The sequence below is a fragment of the Haliotis rubra genome, unplaced genomic scaffold, assembly GCF_003918875.1.
Source record: "Haliotis rubra isolate DU_JTF1 unplaced genomic scaffold, ASM391887v1 Scf36, whole genome shotgun sequence".
Classification (NCBI taxonomy): Eukaryota; Metazoa; Mollusca; class Gastropoda; order Lepetellida; family Haliotidae; genus Haliotis; species Haliotis rubra.
Window position 1 is genome coordinate 993476 of NW_025767035.1, and position 15515 is coordinate 1008990.

At 37.2% G+C, this 15515-nt stretch overlaps 3 protein-coding genes across 3 annotated transcripts in view; 2 read left to right on the forward strand and 1 right to left on the reverse strand.

The window, feature by feature from the left end:
• LOC124285421 (golgin subfamily A member 3-like) overlaps positions 1 to 11582 on the forward strand; it is a 43068-nt gene extending 31486 nt beyond the window's left edge. Inside the window, exon 3 of the transcript XR_006900817.1 lies at positions 10841 to 11582. The gene's annotated coding sequence lies outside the window, so the exon portion shown is untranslated. The remainder of the gene's footprint in view (positions 1 to 10840) is intronic.
• LOC124285422 lies at positions 758 to 10913 on the reverse strand. The gene is made up of 3 exons (XM_046721645.1): positions 10832 to 10913; positions 2208 to 2543; positions 758 to 1874 (listed from the first exon to the last, which is right to left on the reverse strand). The coding sequence occupies exons 1-3, from the start codon at positions 10878 to 10880 to the stop codon at positions 1477 to 1479; spliced, it is 783 nt and encodes a 260-aa protein (XP_046577601.1). The 5' UTR covers positions 10881 to 10913; the 3' UTR covers positions 758 to 1476.
• On the forward strand, positions 4570 to 10844 carry LOC124285420. Its single transcript, XM_046721642.1, has 2 exons — positions 4570 to 4981; positions 8920 to 10844. Exon 2 carries the CDS (start codon positions 8933 to 8935, stop codon positions 10592 to 10594), a length of 1662 nt encoding a protein of 553 aa, XP_046577598.1. The 5' UTR covers positions 4570 to 4981; positions 8920 to 8932; the 3' UTR covers positions 10595 to 10844.
• Positions 11583 to 15515: the final 3933 nt, after the last annotated feature.

The window sequence follows — 15515 nt, forward strand, 5'->3', positions numbered from 1 at the left end:
CTGATACACATCTGCCTACCGTCGTCAGGTCTGTCAACATTTCAAGACCGTGCTTGTCTAATCAACTGGTGTCATTTTAAACAACCTTCAATCAGTTTATCTGCTTTCACTGTAAATGTCAAGACTCTGGTGAGTTAATATTTTATATTTGTGACCCAATATTTTAGATTTGTGACTCAATTGCATTGTACTAGGAATCTGTATTGTCATTCATTGTAGTTTGCTCATTGTTGGCTCAATGTATTATTGAATATTTTAGACTTGTCTGTGTTCTATTTTGCTGGTTTAAAGGGGACTTGTAAACCTTTTGTCACGGCAAATTATTAACTGAACACCTGTGCCACATTGTATGCCGATTGTCTGAACAGCTCCCGGAATTGTATGTCCCCGTGCAAACGTCTATTATTGAATTCACTCTTGATAGCATCGGTTCGGATGGTTAACGTTTAAATTGTTACGGGTGTAAGTGAATGTATGTAAAGTAGACACATGACATAACACTAATTCTGGAACTCGTAATCTCTGTCCTCGGTCGCATCAACGGTACTTTAAATACTAACCTCAATAAGTACCCTTGACTTCAAGGTGTTTCATTAATACATGGATGTCTATCGTTCCGTTAAAGATTAAAGCACAATCCTAAACAAATGGGGGAACTTGCTAAAAGATACAACTCAATAAGAATGGGGAAGAATGTTATTGATACATCAAATACGTTTATTTCCGGTATCATATAAATACACACGAATTTGTCCCACTCCACATTGTTTTCGATGGTGTGGTACCTCCCAGTCTCCTGACACCCGTTTGGAGAGCACACGGGTTTGCTGCCAGGAACATGGTCTGTCTCACAGTCCCTGAACCACATTATTTTACCTACTACCTTGCTCTCCCTCCAATGTTACTGTGGAAATTATATATTTCCAGGGACTAAGCATTAGTCTAGCAGGAACACAACACCTCTGGCACTCTGCCTTCAGTGTTTGGATTGACATTCTTCCAAACGTTTTCTAGCTCGGACTAGGCTGCGCCCCCATGGCGAAGACCTATCCGCTTTCTTGGTTGCTTGTAGGGTGGGCCAGGCCTGATCTGATCGTGAGCCTAACCACCCTGGCTGTCAGGATCATCCGAACATTGACTGGTTTTAATCTTTGTGATAAAATATCACCTAATCTGGTGACTTTTGAGTTCAGCTTGGAATAAGCGATTGAGACTGCTTCGTGACAAGAGGTCGGGAATTCCACAAAGTCTTTGAACGGCACTTTGAAGTGATACAGATAAATTAAAGAAATGAAAAAGTAGGACATAGATAGCTATAGGGTGTTTGGTGAGTAGAAACGTTCTGTAGCCAAAAGATCTTACTTTATTCTTTTCTTTTATCAGGTTTGTTACTAGAACATGTTCAGTAATAAACTTAGATATTCTGGATTTGGTCCAGTCCAATGTAATCCTGTCATATTTCCTGTCTTGTTGAATTCAGGTCAGACAGACTAATAGAAGTACGAATATTAGTAATAGGAAACTTGGGTAAAAGCAAAAGCAAGAATTGGAATAAGTCATTTGTTGCACGTTTCTAAGTATACGTAGCTTGGTCTTTACCTCTTGGTTGCCACACTGACATCTCCATTCTCCTTCATCTCCTGTCCTTGTTTCATTTATGACTGCTACATACGTCTCTCCCTCACTTTTATCTCTATCCAAAGATATATACCCTGGCCTATTACTTAGGCAGCTGCTTGTCGATGTACACGACAGGACGTCTGTGCCTTCAGGATCTTCCAAAGTTATTGACTCGTTACAGGTGCAGCGTAAAGATGTTGGTTGCCCAAGGATTGGACTGTCATCAACGTTTAGGGTAGGATTAGCAGCTGCCCCTGAAGTGAGGAAGCATACGTAAACTGATCACTATTACTTTATAACAATGGACTATCTACACTTATAACAGTTATCTTTAGTGAACTCCATACAAGTCCCATACCTTTTCTGTAAATTGTGTCTTTTTACTTAATTGGTACATTTTTTGCAACCTTTAAGCCAATTCTTTCCATCTACATTCATCTACATTAACATTCGAAATTGTGTTGATAGAAATGTTTAATACAAAACAGTTAAAAGAGTAAGGAATATTTATGACCCATGTTCGCTCTTGACACACTGACTCTGAAGCGTGAATGTCCGTAAATGTGAAATGAGATAAATCCACGTACTTATGGGTTCTGGAGTAGTCAGATCCATGGATGTCGTGCGCTGTATACGTAGCGTGGCCTTTGCCTCTTGGTTGCCACACTGACATCTCCATTCTCCTTCATCTCCTGTCCTTGTTTCATTTATGACTGCTACGTACGTCTCTCCCTCACTTTTATCTCTATCCAAAGATATATACCCTGGCCTATTACTTAGGCAGTTGCTTGTCGATGTACACGACAGGGCTGTGCCTTCAGGATCTTTCAAAAGTATTGACTCGTTACAGGTGCAGCGTAAAGATGTTGGTTGTCCAAGTTGAGCTTCACCTTCTACGTGAAGGGTAGGATATGCGACTGCACCTGTACGATGAAAGCGAATAAACAATTCAATATTGCATTTATATAAACGTTATCATGGATAAAATATGTACCCTTTCTGTTAACAGAAGATGTTTCCAACAATCCTCAAAATTGACTTTATATTTGTAAAGCTGAATTAGATAATTTCTACCAATTATTTAGGACGGCAGGGTGGGACAGTGGTTATAGCTTTCGCTCGCGAAGTCGAAGGACTACGATCGATTCAACCTATGGAACGACACCGAAGCCCTTTTTGTGTGTATGCCGCTTTGGATTTCCTGGAATATTACTAAAAAGAATGTAAATCAAGATTGTCTCACGTAAAGTGACCATGACATGTGTATTTTGAGAAGTTGATTTGATTACCGTTAGCAGTAGTACGATAGCAGTCGATATGCTGTACAAATGTACCTGACGCTGTACAAATGTTCATTACGCTGTACAAATGTACATTACGCTGTACAAATGTACCTGACGCTGTACAAATGTACCTGACGCTGTACAAATGTACCTGACGCTGTACCTGACGCTGTACAAATGTACCTGACGCTGTACAAATGTACCTGACGCTGTACAAATGTACATTACGCTGTACAAATGTACCTGACGCTGTACAAATGTACCTGACGCTGTACAAATGTACATTACGCTGTACAAATGTACCTGACGCTGTACAAATGTACCTGACGCTGTACAAATGTACAAATGTACCTGACGCTGTACAAATGTACCTGACGCTGTACAAATGTACCTGACGCTGTACAAATGTAAATGTACCTGACGCTGTACAAATGTACATGACGCTGTACAAATGTACCTGACGCTGTACAAATGTACCTGACGCTGTACAAATGTACCTGACGCTGTACAAATGTACATTACGCTGTACCAATGTACCTGACGCTGACGCTGTACAAATGTACCTGACGCTGTACAAATGTACAAATGTACAAATGTACATTACGCTGTACAAATGTACCTGACGCTGTACAAATGTACCTGACGCTGTACAAATGTACATTACGCTGTACAAATGTACATTACGCTGTACAAATGTACCTGACGCTCTACAAATGTACATTACGCTGTACAAATGTACCTGACGCTGTACAAATGTACCTGACGCTGTACAAATGTACATTACGCTGTACAAATGTACATTACGCTGTACAAATGTACCTGACGCTCTACAAATGTACATTACGCTGTACAAATGTACATTACGCTGTACAAATGTACCTGACGCTGTACAAATGTACATTACGCTGTACAAATGTACATTACGCTGTACAAATGTACCTGACGCTCTACAAATGTACATTACGCTGTACAAATGTACCTGACGCTGTACAAATGTACATTACGCTGTACAAATGTACCTGACGCTGTCTGCTAGTGGAGGTTGCTGTTACAAATCTGTAACCGTCTGTTGTCTGTTAGTTTGGCAATGTTGTTTTACGACGCATACAGAAATATTCCAGGTATAATGACGGGGGTTTGTAAGTAATCAAGTTTGTAGCAGGCAACCCGGTGATTAATATCATGAGTACGAGTGCGCACCCTCTCAGCACCCCTCTGGATCCGCCCCTGCTGCACAATAAGGACAAGCTGCCATACGTAAACTAACTCAGCGAGCCTGACCTCGATCCCGTCTACCGCCTCATATAGAATCTCTGTCAGTTTAACGTTGCGTGACGAGCCTGTGTCCACCTTGTAATCTATATATCTTAATGTGTGTGCGACGGTACATGAATGTAATGGAAGAAGCACGTTTTTCAGGGCGATAAAGCGATGACATAACAGCGCAGCCACCACAGAAACAGAAACCAAGAGTACGACCACTCGACATACGGCAATACGTTTTTTGCCGTGAGTGAGTGAGTTGGGTTGTAGCAATATCCTAGCAATATCCCGGTTGGAGACAGCAGAAATGTGCTTCACACACTGTACCCATGTGGGGAATCGAATCCGGGCCTGCGGCGTGACGAGCGAACGCTTTAACCACTAGGCTTTCCCACTGCTCCGCTTACTGCTGTGGAATCCGTTGGCAACACACAATAGTCCTAGGCCAAATGTAAGAAATGTGCCTATCTTTTAGGATCTCACAGAAACAGTAAAAGTGTCATCCAGTAATTGGTATGACACATCCCACCCTCCAGAAATTCCTTCCTGGCCACACAATGTATCAGGTCATGACTTTCCACACTGCTTGACCCGCACAGACCTCATGGCTCAGACACAGCATCACATGAAGACAATTAGGATGTAGGTTTATAAGTATCCTGACTGAGCTGAACATTTTAATTACATGAAAACATCGCATTTGTAAATTTCATCAGTCTATATAGCTGATATAGTGTTATGTAGTACAGCCACACAGGAAACAGCAACAAAAACCCAGAAGATGGAGAGTGACTTCACTTGAACAAGATTAAATGGTAAGTTGGAAGTACTTATTTGGAAGTAGTATTCTAAGTATGCTGTGTTTGTACTTACTACTTATGATAGTAACAGACATATGCATCTGATGTCCTTTAATGTATACTTTGTAGTAGTAGCAAAGTAGCTAGCTAGCTAGCATAGAATATGAGATAAAGTGTCACACTTTATACAAAAGGACAAGGTATGATAAAGGCCCTTATTGGCCCACAAAATTTCATGATATTCAAAGTTCTACAACATGATAATTTTAGCATAAAAAATGCTAAATAAATTGTTGAAATTACCTCCATATGTTTTTTTATATGTTTTAGTGCTGTTTTTTCCTCTTTGAAGACCTCAAAGTTAACCTATTTTACAATATCTTCGAAAAACCTGCATTTTCATATTTTCAGAGTGATAAAAAAGTGTGAGCAAAAGCTTGACCCATCCCAATTTTTTCACCACACATGAAGAGAGTAAATTAGAATGCACTCCTAAAAAATTGTGGTGGGTCACGCTTTTGCTCATATCAAAATGTTTAAAAAAGTACATTTTTTCTGTTGTATGAAATTGCCCCATACAACATCTCAAAATAAACATTGGCGTAAAGTAATATCTCTGAAAACTATCCGTCACATTTACACAACTATACCATGATTCATTACTATTTTGAATGTTTTAGAGCACTAAAATGAACTTATCAAACATGTTTATTAAAAATTTCAATATCGTAAGGGACTCTCAAGGCTGATTACTTTGAGGTAAACAAGGGTAGTTTTTTGGAGACCCTGTTGATCACTGCTGGAAAAATAAGAAGACATCAGAAGATTTTTCAAAATATGATCAGGCAGCATTCTAAAGGTGAGAATCTTTGTAATTATGCTAGAATTTTATCATATTTGTTCTATCATCTGTTTAGCAAACCCCTCTGTGTCACCTGTCACTGTCAAATAACACTGGCATTCCACTGGATGTAACTGTGTATAAACATACACATTTTAACAAAAATAATGTACCTTGATGTTTTCTAGGATATATCAGGCTACATTTAATATTGTTAGAATAAGAACATTGTATCAAGGTCTAGCAGATTATGAAAAGCAAGCAGACGTCAAGTGACACATTGTTGCAAAGTGTAATATATAAGCTTAAAGTGACAAATAGTAACAGTAGAATCTGTAGCCTAGTGGTTACAGTGATGGCCTCTCAATTTTTTTTTTCTGTTATCAGACATTCAGGTTCAAATCCTAATGTTTTTTTTCTTTTCTTCTTTTTTTTTCTTCAAAAGTTAAGTTAAACATTGTAAATTGGCTGACAAAACTTGTGCACATGAAATACAAATTTTGTAAAAAATATTTCTTAAGTTTGGTAATGTAAGTTACACTGTTCAAACAAACTTGAATTAACATCATGTAAATCTTGTTTAAGCCTGAAGACACTGACTTTTCCACTTTGTTCCCACACAATAAAGAACCTGTAGAAGGTAAGCATTGTTTCAAAATGTTAGTATGGTAATTTCTTTAAGTAAATATTTACAAACTGTCCAGAGCTGTTAATTAGTGGTGCACTGATCAAACAAATAATTAGTTTATGGATATTTTGTGGGCTGCCAGTCAATTACCGATAACCAAATCACATAATCAATTAAAGCGTTCACCATTTCTTCTTAAAAAATATGTTTACAGAATCAATGACTATTGGTTTCAATTGTCATATTAAAACTGAGGACTGATTACCTTTGTTTTCATGTGCTCTAACAGTTGGTTTTATCTTATATCTATAATTGATCAAAAAGTGGCCTCAACAATTGATTATGCTTTTGGAGGTCAATTCCCTTCCCTATATAACTATACTATTGACATGTTTAGCATTAGAAAAATTAGAAAGCACCAATTTCTTGAACATAATGATAATTCTTTTATGATTTCAAATATTTGTTTTCAGATAAGAGAAATTTGCTTGGACTGATTTCAGGAGTGTCATTTCATGAAGATGACAACTTAAAACTTGAGGTGGAAGGTAAGCATAATATGAGTGCTAAAAAATAACCAATATTTTTTTCTTCAATTTTCTAATTTAATGTGACAGAATTTCAGAAATACTGATGTCTCAGTGGTGATTAAATCTGCATAAGCCTTCAAGGCCAGACTACTGACATTTGAAAATAAATAAGTAATGTTACCCTTGAATAGATTTATAATATCAAAGTTTTAAAACAGAATTTTCTTTTGATATAAAGTCATCTGTTTTTCAGTTGAGAGAAGATCTGGGTATGGCAGACACCAAAACAATATGCCTGTTTCCAGCAACTCTAGTGATACACGGTTGAATGCTGCAGTTCTTGACAGTGATTCAGAAACTGATTCAGAGATTGATGACCATGTGGATGAAGAGTGAAAGTGGATGTTTTATATATCTTTGCAGTGAATGAGTTGTGAATAATTACTTTTTGAAGATTTTTGAATACTGACTTTTAACACTTACTTGGTGTCAAAATCAAGCTGTGCCAAGAATGTAATTTCACCTGAAATAGGCCCCTTTGAGGTCAAGACCTGTGCTTTTTAGTGCAACATGATTGGTTATTATAACAACATGTTGAGAATGAGATGTTTACTGTATATATTTGCAAGAATGTTGTAAATACTGACTTTTAACACTTACATGGTGTTAAAATCAAGCTGTGCCAAGAATGTAATTTCACCCAAAATGGCCCCCTTTGAGGTCAAGACCTGTGATATTTAGGGAAACATGGTTGGTTATTGTAATAACATGTTGTGAATGAGATGTTTACTGTATATATTTGCAAGAATGTTGTAAATACTGACTTTTAACACTTACATGGTGTTAAATCAAGCTGTGCCAAGAATGTAATTTCACCTGAAATAGGCCCCCTTTGAGGTCAAGACCTGTGCTTTTTAGTGCAACATGATTGGTTATTATAACAACATGTTGAGAATGAGATGTTTACTGTATATATTTGCAAGAATGTTGTAAATACTGACTTTTAACACTTACATGGTGTTAAATCAAGCTGTGCCAAGAATGTAATTTCACCTGAAATAGGCCCCTTTGAGGTCAAGACCTGTGATTTTTAGTGCAACATGATTGGTTATTGTAATAACATGTTGTGAATGAGATGTTTACTGTATATTTGCTAAAACCGGTTGTGAATACTGACTTTTAACACTTACTTGTTAAAATCAAGCTGTGCCCAAAATGTAATTAGACCTAAAATGGGCCCCCTGTGATTTTTCGTGGGACATGATTGGTTATCATAAGTACATGTTGTAAAATTGACCTATAGTTTATGTTTGCAAAGAAAGTTGTGAATAATGAGCTTTTTGTAATCAATTGGCAAGTAATTGAATTACTGTCCACAATGTATTGCAACCCTAATTGGGCCCCTTGAAGTTAAAACCTTGTGATTGATGTTGACATGTTTCTTCATCATGAATACCTGTTGCAAAACTGATACTGTTTGTATGTAAATAAACTGATAGTTGTATATAAGTCATTATGGCACACTGATATTTCAGATTTCTTGTTATTTTTCATGGGAACTGATAAAACCCATTTTGGCCCCTCTGCATTGAAATTATGGCCTCAGATCATTTAAAAATAGCTTTTTTTATGCAAAGCCATCTTGTCTCTAAACAAATAACATGTGTTCAGCCAATTCTGTTTGTGGGCCAAAACCACCCTTATCATACCTTGTCCTTTTTATAGTATAATGTTGACTATTTCTGGAAATTTTGAAACACTTGAGGTGAGGATTGACAGTTTCATTAATTGCATGTCACATATTAGGGTAGGGTTGACAATGACAACTTTGACGATGTATGTATTTCATGAGTTACCAGGTTTCTTGAAAACTTAGTTGAAAGTGTTATAACATCCCAGAAACAACCTGTTCAGTAAATTCAGTGGATACCATATTTCACTTAATCCACTGCAGGTCTCCTGAATGGATGAAGCATATCAACATGAGGGTACCCACATCTATTCATGCTCTACAGACACTGACATGTGTTAGTGACACGGACACATTATATTTCCCCTTTGATGAATTTTTGAACTTACTTAAAACAAGTAACAATCCCGAAGACAAAGTTGTACGGAAGGACAACATATGGAACGAACTAAATCGCTACAATTATCCATGTACTCGGGTGAAGAATGCAGTCAAATATGTATCCTTTGAATCCATCAACAGATTTTCCTTCAATCACATTAGTGGTAATGAAGTGTGTGGAACTATCTGTAAACAAGTGACTGATGCTTTGCTCTTTGATGGAAACAGTTCGCAATTACAGCAAGACACTCAACCAAGAAGTACTATACTGGGATTGTATCAAACAATTGCAAGTGATAAACTCTTTAGTGAGGATTACAGCGCTCGCATCTTACAGGTGTTGAACTTATCTGAGTTAGACATTCCATCTCTGTATTGTTGTTATAAGGATAACTTTCAGTTAGATTCCTGGGAAAAAATATGTCTCTTTGAATGGCACTTTCATTTACAACATCCTCAAGTTTCTGATGACCTTTGTGAAGCTGTCAAAGCAAGATGGACATTTTATGATCAGTGCAAGCACAGTGCAGAATTATGTTCAAAACTACAAGCTTCATGTCAAGAAACAATTGAAAGAAACAAGCAGCGCAGAATAACGTCATCATGTATAAACAATATCAGTTGTGAAATATCTGGCGTCACACATCTCGTTCAGAGTTTGGAAGAGTCTGTTTCAGAATTGATAAACTACATCTCTTTTGAAAGTGTTAGAACAGTTTGTTTACCATGCACCGATACTTGCAAACACCTGAAAGGGGTCCATTTGTTCATAGAGTTATTTGAGGAAGCTTCTTCATCAACAGAGTTAGATGATGTGGCATTCCTTCTTCAAAGAAGCATACATGACAAACATAATGTGACAGTTACACAGACTGTCTTTCTTCATTCAAAAACATTAGACAATTATAGATGCCCAAACTGTTCAGTAAATGGATTCCACAGATATGAACTATCACATGATTTCTATGGTGGAAACCTGGGACTTTCCATCTCAAAAGTTTCAAATATCAACTATGGCGATGACGATGTTGATGAGGGATCAACAATACAGGTTAACGGTGACAGGTATTGTGAAAAATGTATAAAAGATGTGCAAAAATGGATTCATCATCCATTGCATTGGAAGGACTTCAGCCTCCTCAGAGAGTGGTATCTTTTCGTACCTCTTCCTCTTCAAATATTGCTTTGCCATTTGTTTATCAACAAGTACAGTGTTTACCTGTCACAAAATACGCAGCAGCTGTTCCAAAAGAAGTTGCAAAGATTGTACTGCCTAACTGACATTGGTCTCAGTACTTTGAGTCAGAAACATGTCGGCATCATAGCAGAAATGAACACTGCTGAACTAATCATCAGTCATCAATTCTCTTCTGCAGTATTTTCAATAACCAGCGAGAGTGGTATTTCACAGAGCATACGTTCAGCTGCAAGGTGGCTACAAACAGAAGCTGATGCAGACAAATGCTTCTATCAAACCTTCATCAAGCAGTACCGTTTGTTACGGGTTAAGGGTTACGGCCTGAATGGGATGGGATCCCACATACAGTTACGAATGTAACTTTAATCGACATTATCGAAAATATTTTAAGACACTCTTGCTGAAATAGTCGATTGTACGATTCCTTTTGTCTCATAAGAATGTGTTTCTGAACGGTCAAAGAGCTCCAAATCTCGGTCACTAACAAAGCATGAAGAATAATCTTTACACAGGTTGTCAGACCGTTCCGATATATCACAGTTCTACACGATCTAAAACTTCATTCACTAGTCAATAATCACTAAAATGTCTGCTTACCCTTAACAGCAAGGAAGAGCAGCGCGATGCACAAACCTGTCCTGCCCATGCCTTCCAAATCAAGTAAATACGCCGAGCTGGATCTAAAATAGGAGTTGGATTGCCAACACGTCATGCTCAGGGGCCGGACATCAACAGTGTCCGTGTGGTGAGATATGAATTACACACTCCAGCAGAACAAAGATGTCTGGTCACCGTTTATACGGATATGAACCCAGTGACGTATTTCTCTATAATGAATAATTTTTGTTACTAAAAGCACCAAATAACTGTACTGATCCCACAACCTGCGCGTATGCATATGGTTATCGGGCTGTGACGTCACAGTGCCGTTTCCCGTTGCTGACACTTCATTCATCTACATAACAATGGAGTCATATTACCGTTTTCTCGATGTGTAGCATACTTTAGACGGGATGATGTGTCCATCCAAACAAAGGTTAACAGTGTCATTTCTTCAAAATTCCAAGCGTATGGACTGATTTAGCGGTGAGGGCATTTCGGATACAGCATAAATGGTATACATATAAAATGATAAATATTCAACCACATTACATACACCCTTTCAAAAGTAAAGTCAGCAGAAATCATATGAATGAAGATGTGTTAGACATCGATAAAACAACGTAGTGTCAAGTGCACATAATCAGCTTCAATTTACATTTCAATAATAATTGTGCATTATATTATCCAGCAACTCCGTCTATGTACATTCACATCGTATAAATGTTACAAATTGTAAATAACAATGTACATTTTGTTTAATATGGTAACTTTCAATATAAGAAATATTGTATATAAATATAAATTTTTGTAATATAAACTATTGTGTGTATGTGTGCATGTATTTAAATATGTATAACATATGTTCATATTCATATAACATACATGTGTGAAAGCATATTATTTCAATATATATATATATATATATATATATATATATATATATATATATATATATATATATATATATATATATATATATATATATATATAATGTAAAACATGTCCATTATAGCTCTGTAGGTCCTGCTTTATGTCCCCATTTTCCCCTTTAAAACACACGTGTCATATGACAATGTTAAATGCAATGTGTACTATGTTGTTGATAAATATATACATATATAATAAATATATAACTTGTAGAAATGTACATTATAGCATATTTGGTCCCGTTTCTTGACCCCCATCTCCCCTGCATTCTTCTATTAGTCTTTATTATTTGTTAGAATTGTCATCCCGCATACTGTGATAGGAATCTTTTCAGGGGTGACAATACTTGCACTGTCTGCGATTGTATATTTTTGTGTTAATAAATATTTTATGCAAACGAAAAAAGTGTCAAGTATTTGCTTCAGGAACTACGTTTTATAGATATATGACAAAGGGGAAAATGGTGTTTTCCATGAGATATATTTACCATCGATCATATATGACAGTCGGAGGAGGGTCTAGGGTTTTTTTTAAACGAAAAAGCTGTTATACAGATATACAGTTATAACAATATAGCGTACATGTTTTATAGTCCGTCAACTGAACTTTTGGCACCCTGTTTTTCACAATTTACCTTTTAACCAAAAATGTTTTTGTGCATACGCTTTTTATATCTTATGACCTATCCAAGATTTAAATTTCATAATTTTATGTCAATTATTAAAGCTTCTTCTTAAGAAGCCATCTTATAAAAATATGAAAAATAGAAGTAGTTATACAAGGGAGTAAAATGTTACGATGGAACAGCCAACAACATGGTGTGACACGCGTGCATCTTGTTTACATTATTACGCCTGCAAACAAATCTACAGGGACTGTATAATCATCATAAATCCATGTTAAACAAGTAGATTCATTGAAGTCTTTAAAGACTGGTTGCTTGATCTTTTGTATCTATATCCAAATTTGAGCAACAGCTTGCATATGGTATGTTTTGATACATTGATGTCATGGTCTTCTTTTGAACAATATGGATCAGTGTAACCGACACATGACGTCCCTCACAACCCTTCTATCGAATTTATCAAGCTTTGTTTTCTCTGCATGTTTTGAGACGGTCCCCGATTTAACTGCCATGTAATCGTCAGGCTCTGAAATAGTGTCATGGGAGATAAATCTTTGCAATATTCTTTTGCAGATCTTCGTGGCTTTTGGAGAAACATTCAATTAAAAAAAGAGGGTTTTTTTCGCTTTGCCTCGTGCTTGAAAAAGTTGTAAACTCTTTTGATGATTTGCCGGTCATCTTTGTATAACATCGTTTTCCCTACAACCTGTGCGTGTTGACGATCTTTGACATCACTTAAGCGTGCTAATGTAAATACCCGTGCATGTACATATCACGCTGACACACATTTTACAGTGTTGTTACACAGCAAAAATAACTTAGTTTCCGTTCTTGCGGAAACCTAATGGATACTGGGTAATGTAGGTTTCCGCTAGTATCCGGAAACAGACAATGCGAGTTTCCGCATAGTTTACAAAACTGAAACTAACAAATCTAGGTTTACAGTGTTGAGAAAATAAAACAATGAATCTTATTGTATATTCTGTTTTTCTTTACGTAAATGTCATGATAATATAATTAAATTTTTATTGTGTTCATTAAAATTCTGGCAATCTGATTGGTTAACTGGGAACATTTCTTTTGACTTCATTTCCCAATGAATCTAAAAAAATAAGCCACGCCCACCGAACCGGACTACTTTCGGACCTGAGGAATGTCGGGGAATACCTTTACACAGCGAGGGAATTCCCTTGCACTCGGGTACCTTAATGAACTTTGGATAAACATTGAAGTGATACATTGTGGTTAACATAAACAAACAACTCAAAATTATCCGTGAACGTTAATAAAGTGTTTATTTAATAAACAAGTTTTTGTCATAATACATTATTTGACTGGTTACTGTGGTTACCACGTGCAGTCAGCGAACAGTCGTCTGCAACTTGTCTTGTTTACATTCCAACAAGATGGCCGATTCCAAGTACGGAAGTTTTGATCTGGGGAATTTTGAGTCGATTTTCGAAGATCAATCTCCCGGAAACGTTGCAACTCTTAGCACAGATAACATTGATTTTCCGGATGATTTAGACCTAGAAGAAATTGAAAGTTTGCTAGAGATAACAGCATCAACCAGATCTACAAAAACATCGGGAGATGACGTGTGCAATGCAAGTCGATGATAAGCCATCCCAAACACATCGTTTCAAACGTTTATCAAGTAATGATTTACTTCGAATGGACGACTACAGACAATCAACATCCACAAAAAGAAACACAAAATGGGGTGTTAAACTATTCCAAGGTAGATATACACAATTCATATAAATATTATTTTCAAATTCCATCCTACGTAGATCTATATTTTCTCAAAACGAAACACAGTTCATCAGCACAAAGTTGTATTTTTAAAAATGGAACAATTATCAGAATGAGATTAAATTTCGTAGATCTAACCGAGAAAAATTTGCTATAAAGTTACCTAGTTCAAAGTTTACATAGTTGGGTCTGTCATAGTCAGGTTTCTAGATATTGCTTTCGTTCTGTTTATTTAGATTGGTCGTTCGAGAGCGAGGGGAGGACTGGATTTTTCAACAATTACACCAGAGGAACTTAACACAAAGTTGAGATTTTTCTACACTGAGGCACAGCCTAAAAACCAGGAAACAAGATGTGAAAATATGCCGGCTGCACATGCTGCCGAGTATCACAAGAACACTTTAAAAAATGTTCGTTCTGCCCTGAAAAGACACTTAAATGATATCGGGAGAGATATTGACATTGTAAGAGACAAACAGTTTAAGTCTGCAAATGATATGCTTGATGCTAAATTAAAGTACAATGTACAACATGGCTTGTCACGTCCCACACAACATAAATCAATCATTGAAACAAGTGATCTGATGAAAATTAGCACTTATCTGCATTCGGCATCCAATCCTGTTATCCTCCGGTACAAAGTATGGTACGACTTGGCCATCCATTTTGTAAGTCGTGGTCTTGAATTTCACCAGCAGCTTACGCCCACATCCTTTGAATTTGCGGTAGATGATAGCAATGTTGAATATGTCACACTGTCCCACGAAACGAAACAAAAAAACATCCAGGGTGGTCTCAGCAGCGATGAAGCGCAAAGCGACAAACGAATGTACGCGACGAATGATATAAACCAATGTCCCGTCAATGCACTTCGCCAGCTCCTTGACAAAAGTGACCCAAATGCCGGATCACTTTTTTCGCACTGTAATAAAGATGCACTTAGTTCTCAAGACGCACACAACATTTGGTATACAGCAACCCCAGTCAAAAAATACCAGTTCACTCGTTTCATGTCTGACATATGTCGCAATGCCCAATGTAGTCAGTCATACACTGCTCATTGTCTTCGCGCCACAGCAATCCAAGCCATGAGTGACGCTGGCTTTGAACTTCGTCACATAATGTTTATGAGTGGCCATAGGAATGAAAGTTCCGTGCGTAGTTATAGTCGCAACACAACGACTACTCAAAAACTAAGAATTAGCGAGACGCTTTCCGCCATTGTAACGCCTCGAAAAGAGCACGTTGGAACATCAGTTCATGGCATCGCAATCTCAGTCACATCACAGCCCCTTTCCACTTGCGCAAATACTGCTGCCACTAACAATCTCAGTTCCACTAACTTCATGTCATCGGGCTTCATTTCCAATT